The sequence below is a fragment of the Desmodus rotundus genome, chromosome 13 (genome assembly GCF_022682495.2).
Source record: "Desmodus rotundus isolate HL8 chromosome 13, HLdesRot8A.1, whole genome shotgun sequence".
Classification (NCBI taxonomy): domain Eukaryota; kingdom Metazoa; phylum Chordata; class Mammalia; order Chiroptera; family Phyllostomidae; genus Desmodus; species Desmodus rotundus.
The window spans coordinates 42,459,346-42,476,778 of NC_071399.1; the positions used below are offsets into that span (position 1 = coordinate 42,459,346).

Genomic DNA, 17,433 nt, shown 5'->3' on the forward strand with positions numbered 1-17,433 from the left:
CCTGGTCTCTGAGAGTGCTTGGTCAACCTCAGCTTGAGTACCTCCAGTACCAGGAAGCTCACTGCATTCAGAGGCTACCTATGCAGCTGTTGCAGAGTTTTAATTATTTTTTGGTACTGTTTAGGCATCAATCAGCCATTCTCAGAAATATGTTTTGCACTATTTCCCAGTTCCTGATAAGTACAGAACCACATTAGGAGTGATTTTTACCTTCTTTGGGAGGTTAGGAACATGGCAAGAGTAACCTAAAATAAAACACTTTGACTTTAAAAAAATCAGTGGAGAAACCTATTCAGAAGGCCTGGTGTGTCTATATGCACAATCTAACCACATTTTTCAAAGAGTGGCCGTAGTTAGATTGAACCAGGAGGCAACCAGTACTAGTCTAGGAGTCAATGTTGTCAGTGTTCCATTGGGGCGATCACACGGCACATTATAATAATAAATGAAAGAGCACTGCTAAGGTGCAGCATTTCAGTGATGCTCTGCTCTCACAATTGTATATTTCAAAGGGGTGAATTCTGTGGGATATGATTTATATCTCAATAAAGCTGTTAACAAAGAAAGTATGGCTCATTATAAAATAGCTCAGAACAGCATATTACAGAGAATTTTCACCCTTTCTATGAGGGAACTGGGATAAAAGATAAAAATTGTATCCAAAAAAATTGCATTTAAAAGATAAAAAATTGTATTTAAAAAAAGAATGTAGATTCTTTTTTTTAATCCTCACCTGAGGATATGTTCATTGATTTTAGAGAGAGGAAGAGAGAGAGAGAGAGAAACATTGATGTGAGAGAGAAACATCGATCAGTTGCTTCCCATATACACCCTGACCTGGGATCGAATCCACTACCTAGGTATGTGCCCTGACCAGGAATCAAACCTACAACCTTTTGGTGTATGGGATGATGTTCCAACCAATTGAGCCACCTGGCCAGGACAAAAACTTAAATTCTTAAAGAAATGGTTCCTACTCCTGCTGTTAAAATAATAAAATAACATGTAAAGCACAAACAGTATTGTCTCTCCCCTATATGTCATGAATTGTTTTTCTAATGGACACAGTAGCACATTCTTCTTTAATGAGGCAAGATAGCTACATTTCCAAATGGGGTCATTTAATGAGAACTGTCAGCTTACAGTGATGACCTCAAATCAGTGCTTTTCCAAGGTTGTTCCTGGATATGCAGCATCAGCATCACCTGAAAAGTTGTTAAAAATGCATATTCTCCAGCCCAACCCAGACCTATGAATCAGACACTGGGGGTAGGAGGGGCAGACACTGGGGGTAGTGAGTTGTGGTTCACAAGCCCTTCAAGTGATTGTGATGCCACTCAAGTTGGAGAACTGCTGCTTTAAATAAACTCCACTCACTCATGAGTATGGGCCAGCATTTTTTATTATGATTATTTTACTCAGGTACCATACTGATTCATAAACTGTTATTACCATAGGGTATTTTCCCTAGGCAAGTTTCCTTCAGGGTTACTGTTTACCATTTTGTCACAGAAATATTTTAGATTAGATAAACAACATGAGCAAAGCTCTGTACTTGCAAGAGCATAGAGGACCCAGAGTAATAACTCCACTCCAGGAGAGGCAAAATAGACCTGTGTTGTTGGCTTGGAAAATAACCACCTTACACAACCGGGAGGCTGAGGAAGTGTGGGCAGTGCAAAGCTTGGGTCTGGGGCTTGCAGACCTGGGTCACACTCACTTCATGAATTTGGACAGGTCACTTAACCTCTCTCTGCCTTAATTTCCTTATATGTAGAAGAGTTTTACTTTCCATCTCCTATTAAAGAACTTTGTGAGTCATACCCAGGAGGGGAAAGAATGTACGTGATTTTGCTAAATCTCACCTACAGTTGAGCACATTGCCCCTGAGTTTGATGATAACCAAAAGGAGATTGTAGTACAACATAAAAACAAGGGTGTATGTCAAAAGGATAAGTTACTGGGCATTGTAAAGATTTAGAGAAGGAGTTATAAAAATGCTACTAAAAACTATTATCAACCTTTATGGTTAAAGATACACAGATCAGGATATTCCGCAAACTTTGAACTTGAGAGTTTTTCCTCATGTTATTAATACCTCAGGTTCTTCTTTCATTGAATTGCTTTAAACCTGACCTTTGGCCATCCAAGATGTGGGGGAGCCCCAGCCCTCTGAATCCAGCAAATGTTTACTTTTCTGGATAGTTCAGTCAGCTTCAATTTGTAATCATTTAAAAACCTAATAATTACTGTCCTGGCCCCTTTGGTGTGTACAAGACATCTCTGACCCTACCTCCTGACACGATCCCCTCCATTTTTTCTTTCATAGAACCTCTGGCCTGGAGTTTCTTCCCAGTCACTCTCCCAGAGTCTTCCAAATCATGCCCAGACTCCCACTCAGATTGGAAATACTCTCCTCCCTACACTTTGTATTCAGTCTAATCAGACCATATAATCACTCCTCAGCCATCTCTTCCCCAGCCTCCTTCTTAAAGAGCTGCAGATCACTAGTGCAGGCCGTTTATGAGTAACGTGATAGCTCACTGAGGCCATCACCTAATTTTCCACCTTCCAAGCCACTTTGTTCCCTCAGTTAGCCATTTGGGCAGTAACACATTTATTAATTCAGCAAAATTTCTTTAGCACAGGCAGTGTTCCAACTTAACATACTAACAAAACAAAACTCTCTGGCTTGTGCACCTTAGATACTAGCAGGAGGAGATGAATGCTAAACAGTAAACATAATGCATAAATGTAGCTCTGTTGGAAGACAATATATATTCTAGACAAAAAGGCAAAAAGAGATTGGAAATGTGGAGTTGAACATGAGGGTTATAGTTTAAATAGGGTGACTAGGGTAAACCTCATTGAAGAGGTGACATTTGAGTTCAGACTTGAAAGAGGGAGTAGGTCGTGAAAATATGTAGAGGGAGAAGGAGCTGTTGCCCCACCCTGCCTCTTTAAATCACCAGTTATCATCACAAGAAGCAGTAACTCAGGACTTCTATGCCAAGTGAAAACAGTATAATCCATACATCTCATAAACATCCTTGGAGTTGGTTTTTCTCTCCAAAATAGAAGTGGTACTGCACCATAGCACTCAATACTATGATAAAATTAATTGTATGTGTTCTAACTCATCTATCAGCCTCATGGAATGTTTCCACAGGTGCTTCTTCATCACAAATGGGAGAGCTATAGTGCTCCTCCGTAAAGCATGTCAGTCTTTCCCATCCAGGTACCCTTCTGGTCTGCGGGTCCTTTCCACATTTCCCTGGCTAGTAAGCAGCAGTGCCCAGGTCTTGCCACATTTTCAAGGGACACTTTGGTTTAAGTAGGATTTATCAGTCCCAGTGTTGCCACTTAAAAACTGTCCACAAGGAATACAAAAGAAATATGAGACACAGAGCCTGACTTTACATTGATAAAATTTTTAGAGACTAAGACAGACCCAGTGAGTGTGTGACAAATGAGGTTGCATCAGGTTGAACATTCCTCCAGCTTTGTCCAGACTTGTAACAGACTTTGGCTGTTAACAGTGGCTTTTCCATATGAATGGCTGGTCTTGGCTCATGCTTTGCAGCTTCCTAAATCGTTTCAAACAAGCAAGAGCTGGCCTCAGTGAGCCCCCAGTCCCTGTCCCTCTTGCTAAGTGGCCCCAGGCAAGCACTAGCAGCAGCCAGCCTAGATTCAAAGCTTGGCTTTGACCGGGAATCCCCAAGCCCAGCACAAGTAGCAGCTATCTTAGATTGCTTTATAGCTCAGGCAGAACACAAGTGGTACCCAACCTTGGCCTGCACCACCCAGGAAACTCCACGGCCTGTGCACCCAGTTGACAGCTACAGACCATGTCAGAGCACTACCACCCTGCCCTTGCATGGCTAATCCTCCATGGAGGGCAGAGGTTGGTGATAAGTGGTCACAGACAATCCTTGCAGCTGACTGGCTGTGGTAAATCCCTCCCATTGACCTGCCAACAGCAGCAAACGCTCAATTACAAAGGAGGGTACACTCAGCCAACACAAAGGGCACATCTCGAGTAGCCAACATGGGTAATAGTGGAGGCTCTGCCACTGGACCCTACAGGACCCTTACATTACACCACGCTACCAAGATAGGGAGTCATAGCAGTTCTACCTAATACATAGAAACAAACACAGGGAGGCTGCCTAAACAAGGACACAAAGAAACATAGCCCAAATAAAAGAACAGGTTAAAACTCCATAAAAAGAGCTAAACAAAATGGAGATAAGAAATCTATTAGATGCAGAGTTTAGAACACTGCCTATACGGATGCTTAAGGAACTTATTAGTAAGGACCTCAACACCATTAAAAATATCCAGTCAGAAAAAAAGAATACATTAATTGAAATAAAGAACAAATTATAGGGAAACAACAATACAATGAATGAAGCCAAGAATCAAATCAATGATTCAGAACATAAGGAAGCAAAAAACAACCAATCAGAACAACAGGAAGAAAAAAGAATCCAAACCCCTGACCCCAAAACAATGATAGTTTAAGGAGTCTCTGGGATAACTTCAAAAGGTCCAACATTCACATCATAAGGGTGCCAGAAAAAGAGAAAGAGCAGGAAATTGGAACTCAATTTGAAAAAATAATGGAAAAAACCTTCCCTAATTTGATGAAAGAAATAAACATGCAAGTCCAGGAAGCATAGAGTCCCCAGCAAGACGGATGCAAAGAGGCCCACACCAAGACACATCATAATTAAAATGCCAAAGGTTAAAGATAAAGAGAGAATCTTAAAAGCAGCTAGAGAAAAGAAGTTAATTACCTACAGGAGAGTTCCCATAAGACTGTCAGCTGATTTCTCAAGAGATACTTTGTGGGCTAGAACAGATTGGCAAGAAATATTCAAAGTGATGAAAAGCAAGGACATACAGCCAAGATTGTCCTGCCCAGCAAAGCTATCATTTAGAATCAAAGGGCAGATAAAGAGCTTCTGAGACAAGAAAAAACTAAAGGAGTTCATCATCACCAAACCATTATATGAAGTGTTAAAGGCACTTACCTAAGAAAAAGAAGATCAAAACTAGGTACAATAAAATGGCAATAAATACAAATCTTATCAACAATTGAATTTAAAAAACAAATTAAGGAAACCAGATCAGTGACAGAATCGTGAATACGGGGAGCATTTTGATGGTTGCCAGATGGGAGGTGTGCATAGGGACAATGAGTAAAGAGGTAAGGGAATAAGATATACAAATAAGTAGTTACAGAATAGCCATGGGGATGTACAGTAAAGGAAATTGAGTAGCCAAAGAACTTACGTGTATGACCCATGGACATGAACAATGGTGTGGGAATATCCTGAGGCAGTTGGGTTGCTGGGTGGACAGGGGGACAAAGGGCGAAAAATTGGGACAACTGTAATAGCATAATCAATAAAATGTAAAATTAAAAGTTTATAAGAAAATGAATATTTTTCATTATATTATTTGTTTTGAAATATCTTTATTATTGTGACTTCAACAGTTGTGCATTTGTGGTTCACAGAATACTTTGCTTGGAATTATATTCTCACTTCATTAATTTTTCTGATTTGTGCAGATATTAGCATGTGATTCAAAGTTATTCTGTGGATAAAATTGGTTTTTTCATATTTTTTCTGGATTTAATATGTATATAATACCTTAAAACTATTTAGACTTTTGCATTTCCAAAGCCATCTTATATCTACTAGCTCATTCAAATCTCACAACCTACAAGGAAGGCAGGCAGTCATGGATGAGAAAATTTAGAAGGGAACAATAAAGCAATGTCTTCAAAGATACACTTCTCACATTAAATGTTAATAAGGAATCTGTCATTAAACATACACAATGATTAAAAAAGACAGTATTCTGTCTTTGGTACCTATGACTTTGGTCTATGACTTTGACTTTGACTATGACTTTGGTACCATACCTGTAATATGTTAATAATAATTACTTCTACCTCAATAAGAGTAAAGATCATGCAAACTGGAATAATTCTGGGACCTATTCCTCCACAGCAATACACTGCTTCCCTTACGTGAAGAAGCGGATCCCTGTCATGTACCAACACCACACGGACCTGAACCCCATTGAAGTGGCCATTGATGAGATGAGTAAGAAGGTGGCTGAGCTTCGGCAGCTGTGCTCCTCAGCTGAAGTGGACATGATCAAGCTACAGCTGAAACTCCAGGGCAGCGTGAGTGTTCAGGTAAGCCAGGCACCAATCAAAGCAAACCACAGGGCCGTGGAGGGAAAGGCTCCTTATTTACGTTGTTGGAAAAAACTCAGGCCATTCACACCAGCAAGATCTAGTGTAGACCTCTGGCTTTACCAGTGATCCCCCTTACCTACCCCCAGTGTCTGTGCAGTTTGTCCTGATACCAGAGGGGCAGTAGCCTTAGGGCCCCCTTCTTCCCCACCACCTGCAAAAATGTCATTCTCACTAAACTGTTTGCCAGAGGCAGGAGACAGCTCTCCATGCTAACCTGATTTTTTTGGTAATTTGGGGTGCCTAACTGGAAGCATTAAGACCCTTCTAAATATAAAGAAGTGTGGGTGGCTGTAGGTTTTCTTATAAAACTATTGTTTTATTGCTTTCTGGTTTCTCTAAAAATTGTTTTCTGAAAAAGTACCTCAAGTTTTACTGTCTTAAGGGTATATTTTGATTAACATAAATTCTTGGGGGAGAACCAGGATGGCGGCGTAGGTGGGCACGCTGCGCCTCCTCGCACAACCAGAGCTCACAGAGAATCGAGCGGCAAGGGGGTCCGACACCAAAGAAATACAAAATGAACATTCATCCAGACTGGTAGGAGGGGCGGAGACGGGCACCTGGGTGGAGGGGACTCACTTGGCTGTGGCAGGACTGAGACTGGCGGGACGAACGGTGCAAGCAGTCTGACCACTAGCGGACCCGGCGGCCCCACATTGGTGCACAGATAAACCGAGAGCGCCGGAGGGCCGGACTCAGAGTGTCGGAGAACGGGGCAGGCAGAGCAGTGGGTAGCACCCCACCGCCCCACATTCGTGCATAGATAGACCTGGCGAACAGCAGGGAGCAAAGCAGACCACACAACCCAGGGCTCCAGCTCGGGGAAATAAAGCCTCAAACCTCTGATTGAAAATGCCCGTGGGGGTTGGGGCGGCAGCAGGAGAGACTCCCAGCCTCACAGGAGAGGTCGTTGGAGAGACCCACAGGGGCCTAGAGTGTGCACAGGCCCACCCACTCGGGAACCAGTACCAGAGGGGCCCAGTTTGATTGTGGGTATCGGAGTGAAAGATTGAAATCCCGAGGAGAGTGAGGCAGGCGCCATTGCTCCCTCTCGGCCCCTCCCCCATGTACAGCGTCACAGCGCAGCAACCAGCGTTACCCCTCCCCGGTGAACACCTAAGGCTCCGCCCCTTAAAGTAACAGACACCCCAAGACAACAACAACAAAAAAAATGGCCCAAATGACAGAACACTTCAAAGCTCCAGAAAAATACAACTAAGCGAGGAAGAGATAGCCAACCTATTGGATGCATAGTTCAAAACACTGGTTATCAAGATGCTCACAGAATTGGTTGAATCTATTTGAAAACCAGATGAAAAAATGAAGCCTATGCTAAGAGAAACAAAGGAAAATGTACAGGGAACCAGTAGTGATGCGAAGGAAACTGGGACTCAAATCAATGGTGTGGACCAGAAGGAAGAAAGAAACATCCAACCAGAAAAGAATGAAGAAACAAGAATTCGGAAAAATGAGGAGAGGCTTAGGAACCTCCAGGACATCTTGAAACGCTCCAACATCTGAATTATAGGGGTGCCAGAAGGAGAAGAGGAAGAACAAAAAATTGAAAACTTATTTGAACAAAGAATGAAGGAGAACTTCCCTAATCTGGCAAAGGAAATACACTTCCAGGAAGTCCAGGAAGCTCAGAGAGCCCCAAAGAAGCTGGACCCAAGGAGGAACACACCAAGGCACATCATCATTACATTACCCAAGATTAAACGCAAGGACCTACATCCAAGATTACTGTATCCAGCAAAGCTATCATTTAGAATGGAAGGGAAGATAAAGTGCTTCTCAGATAAGGTCAAGTTAAAGAAGTTCATCATCACCAAGCCATTATTATATGAAATGTTAAAGGGACTTACCTAAGAAAAAGAAGATCAAAAATAGGAACAGTAAAAATGACAGCAAACTCACAGTTATTAACGACCACACCTAAAACAAAAACAAGAGCAAACTAGGCAAACAACTAGAACAGGAACAGAACCATAGAGATGGAGATCACATGGAGGGTTGTCAATAGGGGAGTGGGAGGGGGAGAGGAGGGGAAAGGTACAGAGAATAAGTAGCATAGATGATAGGTGGAAAATAGACAGGGGGAGGGTAAAAAGAGTGTAGGAAATGTAGAAGCCAAAGAACTTATAAGTATGACCCATGGACATGAACTATAGGGGGGGAATGTGGGAGGGAGGGGGTGGGCAGGATGGAGTGGAGTGAAGGGGGGAAATGGGACAACTGTAATAGCATAATCAATAAATATATTAAAAAAACATAAATTCTTTATTTTTAATATAGCCCAATAGATCGATTTTTTTCTTTGCTGGTAGCATTTTTCTATGTCCACTTCAAAAAAGTCTGTCCTTAAGAGAATATCTTTGAAACATATGTATGTTTTCCTTCTTTGTTTAACATTCCTATGTAGATTGCAGTCCATCTAGAATTGATTTTTGCATGTGGTAGCAGATAGCCACATTTTTTTCCATATAGCCATCCAAGTGCTGTGTACCATTTATGGAAAGGGTCACCGTTGATCTAGGTAGTGATTACATAAATATGTTCTGTTTCTTTATGAAATTTTATCAAACTATGCATGTACATTATGTGTACTTTTCTGTTTGTATATTACACTTCAAAAGTACATTTTTAAAAGGTTTCTTGTATGGTTTCCTAAGAAATCGGTACATGTTAAATCACCTCCTTCCAGTGACCAGTATGCCTCTTACTTTATTGATATTTTTAAGTGTATGTAAGTAATTCTAGCACATGTTTGTGTGTGTGCGTATATGTATCTCCACTTTTTTTCTCTTTCAAGAAGGATGTTTATGAAAATTAATGTAAATTGTAATACATAGATTTTGGGATTTCCTGGGTTCGTTTTCTGAAATCAGTTTTTGTCAACTTTTTATCAGATTCAGGCTGAATTGCTGCCTAATATTTTTCTAAATGTTATTCTCCAGAAAAGTATTTATAGATGTTTTCAACCTCTTTTCTTATGGCCCAAAAGACTTAGGTGCCAAAATGAGTTATCAAGTGAATATGATAATTATTCCAGTGAGGTGAGTTCAGGGGCCACAATTTTCTTCAACTAAAAACAAAACCACTCAGTAACGTGACCTGGGAACATCCAGCTTCTATCAAAAGGCCTGCAGAAGGGTGTGGGTGGCAATGAGATGTGGGGCTGGGCAGGTCGAGCTTTCTAAAGGGCACAGTGTGCCCTGCCATTGGACTGTGACCTTAGACTTTTACAAATGTGCAGTATCTTACAAAGCAAAGAACTGCATGATGAAGTAAGATTAAGTTTATACGTCTGTATAAACCAAGGTCAACACAAAGTTACAGCCAGAGGAAATTAGTTTTATCACTTTATTTGTGATTTCTTTAATTCTTTCGCCAAGAGCCTCACTGGGGTTGCTGTTGTATAGGATAGAGCCTTCAGGGTGGCTTCATGGTGCTGTACTCCAAGATCTTGTTATGTTAGAATTGATGAAGTTTCATCAACTTTCCCCTTTGCATTTTCTTAACATTGAATACAGTCATCCCTTGGTATCCGTGGGGCATTTGTTCCAGGAGCCCCTGGGGATACCAAAATCCATGGATGCTGAAGTTCCATACATAAAATGGCACAGTATTTGCATATAACTTACACACCCTCCAGCATACTTTAAATCATCTGTAGATTACTCAGAATGCCTAATACTATGTAAGTAGTTGTTATATGTATTATTTAGGATAAAATGGCAAGAAAAAAGTCTGCACATGTTCAGAATAGAAACAACCATCTTAGGTCTAACTACATAGTACACGTCAGCAACAATGTAACTTTTTTAAAAAAAATATTTTTGACCATGGTTAGTTGAATCTGCAGATGCAGAACTTTTGGATACAGAGCCAACTGCACATGTATCATTTTGGAGAATTGGTCGTTTGGGTCATCTTTTAACATAGTTTTGGGGGGTTTTTTTTTAAGATTTTATTTATTTATTTAGAGAGAGGGGAAGGGAGGGAGAGAAACATCAACGTGTGGTTGCCTCTCATGCTCCCCCAACTAAAGACCTGGCCCGCAACCCAGGCATATGCCCTGACTGGGAATTGAACGGCAACCCTTTGGTTCGCAGCCGGCGTTCAATCCACTGAGCTACACCAGCCAGGGCTTAACATAGTTTTTAACATAGTTTCACACACACACAAATCCAATGTGATGACACATTCAACCATCATAGAAGGTTTGCTAGTTGTTCCTGTCTCAAGGGCCCACCTCTGGTATGAATTCCCACACCTCAGATTTCCTGCCATTGCCGTGTAAGTCGTGCACACCATGGATCAGAACCACAGCCCACAGCGATAAACTGCAACAAAAGACAGAGGGCTCTCCCTACTTAGTTACCTTCCAAGCCCACCAGACCTTCCAGGAAAAATTATGCAGTAATCACGGGGTAAAGTCCTTTCCCAAGCTGTCTCAGATGTCCAGAATTTTCTCCTTCCCTTTCAGGGTGTCTAACTTTCTTTTTATCTCTATTCCCACATTGCCTGACTTACCTAGCCAACTTCAGATAACTTTTCTTGGTTAATTGAGACATGCTGGGTTCCGGTTCACACACCCTGTTGCTAAATGCCCCTAATCTTTGATCTTCCAGCACACCTCAGATGGTTACTTCATTCAAAGATAACAGATCAGTTTGCCATGGCTGTCTACACAACTCAGTGAGATAAACTGTTGGGTTTTTTTTTAATTTGCATACATACTATATTTTTTTCAGTTTTTCCCTGAACTCACCGGGTTGAATATAATTTGGCACAAATATCAGTTGGAAGACTCGGGCTCTGAACTAAGGTGTTTCACTTATTGGATGTTTGACTTTGAATAGGTCCTTACATTTTCCAAGCTTTGGTTCTTCCTACATAAAATAAACCATCATCACAAGTGCCCTGAGGATGGCTGAAATAGTAAAATCAAATTACATGTGACAGTAGAAGCTTTCATCATGGTTTCCTCTTTAGGGTTGTAAGTTCCTGAAGAGCAGGGGTCATGACTAACTCAGACATCATTTTTAGCACACACCAACTGAAACTAAATCACTGATAAGGTCATTTTCTTAATAACATAATTTTAAATCTTCGTCCTTTTTCTAGGTCAATGCGGGTCCACTAGCATATGCCCGAGCTTTCTTAGATGACACAAACACAAAAAGATATCCTGACAATAAAGTGAAATTGCTTAAAGAAGTTTTCAGGTAAAGCATATGAGAAATGTCTTTGTCTCTTCAAGCATTACAATTTCTGTGCTCAGTCAGGGAAGATACACTTGGACTCATTCTTTGTTCTCAACATGCCTTTATTTCCCTCCCCCATACCATTTCAGGCAATTTGTGGAAGCTTGTGGTCAAGGCTTAGCAGTAAATGAACGTCTCATTAAAGAAGACCAGTTAGAGTATCAGGAAGAAATGAAGGCCAACTACAGGGAAATGGCAAAAGAGCTTTCTGAAATCATGCATGAGCAGGTAAGTGCCACAGGGGAGCTCTACTCATTTTTAGGGAGCATGTGTTAGTCGGGGTCTTAGGTATACCCTCTAATGGCCTATACCTTCTGACATCCTTCCAGAATTTTGAGAATAATACAGCCCACTATACTACTGCTACCATCTAACCCCAGGTTTCTTGGGAAACAACTAACAAATTGCCCACCTGTGTTTATCTAATCTGACCAGAGGAGAGCAGCTTCCACCTCCTCTTCAACACTCAGAAGTGGCCCCTTCCCACCCCAATCTAGTTTAAAAAGGAAACTCACATAAAAAAGAAATACCCCTACCGTTCCCAGAATTTTCTTTATTCACCCAGTCCTTTGAAAGAACAGGGTTTACCAGCTTATTTAAGGAGTTATCTGTTGTATTAAATTTCTTTTGCTATTTACAAAAATAGGGTTGTTCAATTTTTTATTATTTACAGCTGACCTGGGTGCCCCAGTGGATTCTTCTTGGCTACTTCTATATTCCTTGTCATTATGGGATGTTGTCTGATTATACTGCTACTATCACCTTCCTGTAAGAATTCCTTTCAGTAGAATCACGTATGTGGGCCTAGTAGTCATCAGAGGGGACGGATGCCCAGGGAACCCAATAAATGTCACAGAGCAGCTTCCACATAATTTCAGAGAGGTCTGTTCTCCATCAACCATAGTCACTCCTTCCAAGTCATACTGCCAGTCTTAATAATTAGTGTTAGTACCTTGATGACACAGAACTAGTTTTTCTCTTCCCTACAATATTGCCTTTCATTCTTGCAAAATGGAAGCCAGGACCATTTGTGTCAATTAACTATCATATGATAATTTAGTTAGGAAATTTCTATTGTAGGAAAGTAAATGCCTAATCTTTAACTTGCATACTTTTTTTCTCCTTCATGCTGACACATTCAGATGGGATGGTAATGTCATTTTTTAATTTTATTTTTCTGAAACTTGATAATCATCTGACTCATAAAGTTATTTCTGAGTTTGGGCAACTGCAGACATTGGCATAATGACAAATGCATGTCCAAACGAGGGCATCCCTCTTCTGGACACTTAGAAAAGTAGAAAAAAATTGAAATGATTAAAGATATTAACATGTGAATACTTAACCAGAGTGTGAGGGCCTCGTGGAGAACAAGTGTTTGGAGAACACTGAAGGTCTTTTCCATGGGACCTTCAGATTCCTGTAGAATGGAGAGTGTGATCAGTGGGTGCCAGCATTTGGCACTAGAAAAGATGAAAGTAGAAAAAGAATTTTGGACTGAAACTATTAAAATAAACTCCCAGAATGTATGGACATTTGATGCAGTGCTGTGCTCTAAACTTGAACTTTCTGTTATCTCAGCAACTATGATGATTAAACTCCTTTGAACCCTTAAGGAAAAGGGTCATAACCTGGAGTAGACTTGCTTTTGGCTTTTCCGGAGGAGCCTTTGAGTGTGTATGTTCTCTGTTTCTACCTTAGAGTCCTTCTCTGCATTACTGAATGCAAAAAGAGACTTGTCCAGGGTCAAAGGGGCAGCCACTGTCCCTGTCCCAGGGTGGAGATCTGTAAGACCCTGAGAAAGGAGCCAATAGAGAAACATAGATGCTCCAGATTCATTTTGAAAGAGATTTTTTTCTAAGGGACAAAGCTAGGTCATGTCCCTATCAAGTATGTGTAACATAGACTTGAAGACACCTTATAATTTGGTGAGTCTAGAAGGCTCTCTACTCACTGGTTTGTAAAGGAAACAAAACATGTTTGTTCTGGACTTTCTCCTTATAATCCTGATCTGAAAAATGTCACTTACTAGATAAGCCAACACAATCCTTCTGCAAATTGCCAAAGCCAAACTATATGTATCTGAGCAGACCATCATTCCCAGTAACCGTTACTATTGGATGGTAAATCGTGTGCGTTTAATGAAGCACACCATTCTGAGAAATGTTATTCAGGGCATTACATTTGGGTAATGTTGTGTTTCTCTGCCTCGAGATTTGCCCTCTGGAGGAGAAGACAAGCGTTTTACCAAATTCCCTTCATATCTTCAATGCCATCAGCGGGACTCCGACAGGCACAATGGTTCACGGGATGACCAGCTCGTCTTCAGTTCTGTGATTCGTCTCATGGACCACATGTAGGGACTTGCTTTGTCATTTGCAAACTCAGGATGATTTTCAGAGCTAATCACGGGGCTCGTGCAAGACACCAGGACACCAAGCACAAGGAGAAATCAGGGGAATAGGAAAGAAAAGTAATGAAGAACTGTATTATTTCATAGCAGATTTTCTAGAGGAGTCATAAGAGGACACATATTTTTTTTAAATCTCACTGTCAATATTCAAAGTTTTCATTCTGTCTTAACAGATGTGTGTGGTAGACGCTAATAAACTAAAGTTAGATTTTATTTTCCATACAGAGTAGTATTAAAATAAATAGCCTAGAGAAAACAAGTGTTCTAGAACAAACATAGCAGGGACAGTAGCACTGAAACTGAGGCTCGGGTGACCCTTTGCCTCTGGGCTGAGCTGGAAAATCTTGAAAATATTTTTTTTCCTGTGGCACATTCAGGTTGAATACAAGAACTATTTTTGTGACTAGTTTTTGATGACCCAAGGGAACTGACCATCATAATTTTTGTACCAGTGATCAAGGAGGTTTAGTGCTTTTATACATATTTACTTCATCTAAACACAGGAAGGCTTAAGAAACTATGTGAGCTTAAAACTAGTCAAGCAGTTTAGAACCAAAGGCCTATGTTAACAAACATAACTATGTTAGAAAGTTTAAAGTAATACAGTGTATCGTTGTGTACATAAAGTTTGTTAATACAGTCGCAGCATTCTATACATACGTGTCACATTTTTACATTTTTAATACTCCTCACATCGGCTTCTGCATTGTTTTATTGTGACAGATTTGTGCCGTTCCTAGCATATGCAAGACATTTGACTTTACTGTTTTATTCTTGTAAATAAAAAGTGCAATGTGGAGATGGACACAGTCTTTGCTATGTTATAAACTGTTTTAAAAAGTTCATCTTTTTGCCAAAGTGGTAGAGTATGTAATTGGTAAAACATAAATCCTGTGGTGAAAATGGTGTGATTTAAAGCTTTTACCATGTTATATTCTTTGGAGACAGTAATTTAGCAATTTTATATTGGGGAAAATAAAGGTTTTTAATTTTATTTAATAAGATTCTCTGCCCTGCTGTAATTAAATATTCTGTACCACATCTGTATTAAAAATATGCTGATTTTCTGGTAGTGAATATTGGATATTTATTGTTTAATTGTCCTGAGAAGGACAGGATATTGAAATAGGAATGGAAAAACATGGTATATGAAATTTGCTTTAAAATACTTGAGGGAAAAAAAGAGGTAGGTAGATGAAACAAGACTGACAAATGTTGGTAATTCTTAAAGCTGAAGCTGGGTACAAGGGAAGCATTATACTAGTTTCTCTGTCTTTTGTAAGTTTCCATGATACAGATGTCAATAGACAAGTGTAGGGAACAGATCTTCCAGAAAATTTGGATAAATGCTTCGCTGCACCATGGTCTGGCTCTGAATTCTACTGTTGTTCCCCAAGTATACACAGGCACTGTGTTACCTCCCACTTTTGCTTTTCAACTGTATCAAGGCTTCCACTTTTTTCATCACTCTTGCTTGCTTTGAGATGAATACTGTGGGACAAAGGCATTATTTATTTCAGCAATGCATTGGTAGCCATATGTGCACACACTCCCATGTCCTATGGTGTCACAAACACTGAAACCAAGTCAAGTGATGGTCCAAATTGTAGGTGCCAGTCCCGCCTCTGGTGTGCCTGGTGACCCAGCAGGTGAGTCAGTTCATTGTCACTCAGCCCCATATAGTTCCAGTGTGGAAGGAGTCTTCCCACAAGAAATAAAATGGCTCATTTTCTACTTGAAGGGTTTTAAAGGTTGTCCTTTTACATAACCAGTTGAGGAAGGAAAATGTGATAGTGTGTACATCTTGAGCACCCAGATGCCAAGGATCTTTTGATGTCTTTGAAATGTTCCCGGTCAGTGGTTATATTTTTTATATTTTACAGAGGCAGACAAGGTCATAAAGAGATGGTGAAGTGTTATGGAAACTCTACCAGAGTCCACAGCCCATTCATTAGTGGATACAGATTTAAGGGCTTAAGAAATTTTTCTACATAAGTTTGGTGAGGGTCTGACATCCCCAGCCCTTGACTCTCATCAGCAGGAATGGATATTGTCTCCTTTGTCACTGAGCTGGATTTCCTACTTCTAAATGCCTCATTTAGAAGCCATAAAATTCAAGTCACCATGTAGAAATATAAATACAAGTCTAGAAAGAGCTAACCTGCTATCTCATCTTTAAACTTGGAGAGTAATCTGTACCAATGCCAATGTCAGATAAGATTCAGCTTGGAAGGTGACCAGCCCTCATTTATTACAGCAGTGGGGAAAGGAGTCATCTCTAAGTGGAGGATAGCTACTGTTGACCCTGCAATGACACAAATGCATATCACTTAAAAACCTCATTTAATTTTTCATATCTAAACTTAATTTCAATATAAAGTTATATATTAAAGTAGCAGTTTATTGGAGAAATTTTTAACATTAAAGAATATTATAGTTTTTCAGTAAATTTTTTAGTGTTTCCCATAAATCCTACTTATTTTCTTGAAGTAAGTATATAACAAAATTTACCATCTTAACTATTTTTAGTTGTATAATTCGGTGGCATTAAGTATATTCTCATTGTTGCGCACCCATTGCCACCATCCATCCACAAAACTTTTTCATATGCCAGACAAACTCTGTACTTATTAACCAATTAACTGCCTATTCCCTCTTCGGGAAAATTGCTTTTGAAGTAACCTAGAAATTAAAACTCCAGTTAGTACTTTCTCAGGCATATTTGCTACCTGGGACCTCACTAACTCTAGGATAGTATACATAAACAGCCAGTCCCTTGCATGGAGAAAGCTGTTGAGACTAAGGATGGAAAATTGAAAGTAACTTAAATAACCATGAGGACTTGTTTAACCATGTGGCAGAGTTACTCTATATAGAAACTCCATTCAAAAAATACTTGTTTCCCATCAACGGGGGATGTGTTACATAAACTATTGTTCATGGCATGATCTTCAGAATACTGTAAGTGAAAAGTGTAAGAGAAAGGTGTGAATAGTGTACTACCCATTGTTTAAGAAAGGAGGGATATATAAACACATATTTGTTTGTTTTTTTATATGGAAACCAAAATAAAATGTTTTAAGTTACTACCTCTAGGGGGGGGAGAGAGATTAATATATAGGGAATGGGGTTAGAAGATTGACCTGTGCAAATATAATTTGCTTTATATATTTGGCTTTAGAATCATGTGAGTATTTACATACTTACTTAAATGATTTTTTTAATTTCTAAAAGTTGAAGGCAAATGAAATAAAGAAATAGCAGGTTGGTAACAAATACACAGTAATTATTTCAAATGACTATAAGAATTTCACTGGGATATATACTTAAGAACAAAAATAGTGGCAATAAATAAGTGATTGGTAATAAAAACCATTTTCAGTAATTGTGGAAGCAGTGTATTTTTATGAGATTGTATTGCTTTTCTGAGACTTGTTTACTGCTGGAGAAAGTAAATAAGTAATTATGTTGAT

At 39.8% G+C, this 17,433-nt stretch overlaps 1 protein-coding gene across 17 annotated transcripts in view; it reads left to right on the top strand.

Moving 5' to 3' along the window:
- DOCK9 (dedicator of cytokinesis 9) overlaps positions 1 to 14,964 on the top strand; it is a 344,395-nt gene extending 329,431 nt beyond the window's left edge. For all 17 annotated transcript variants that reach the window (XM_045186630.2, XM_024578994.4, XM_053916340.2 and 14 more), the window contains 4 exons: positions 6,024 to 6,214; positions 11,408 to 11,508; positions 11,637 to 11,775; positions 13,762 to 14,964. In XM_045186630.2, the coding sequence (XP_045042565.2) occupies positions 6,024 to 6,214; positions 11,408 to 11,508; positions 11,637 to 11,775; positions 13,762 to 13,884 (554 nt within the window). In that variant the 3' untranslated portion in view covers positions 13,885 to 14,964. The remainder of the gene's footprint in view (positions 1 to 6,023; positions 6,215 to 11,407; positions 11,509 to 11,636; positions 11,776 to 13,761) is intronic.
- Positions 14,965 to 17,433: the final 2,469 nt, after the last annotated feature.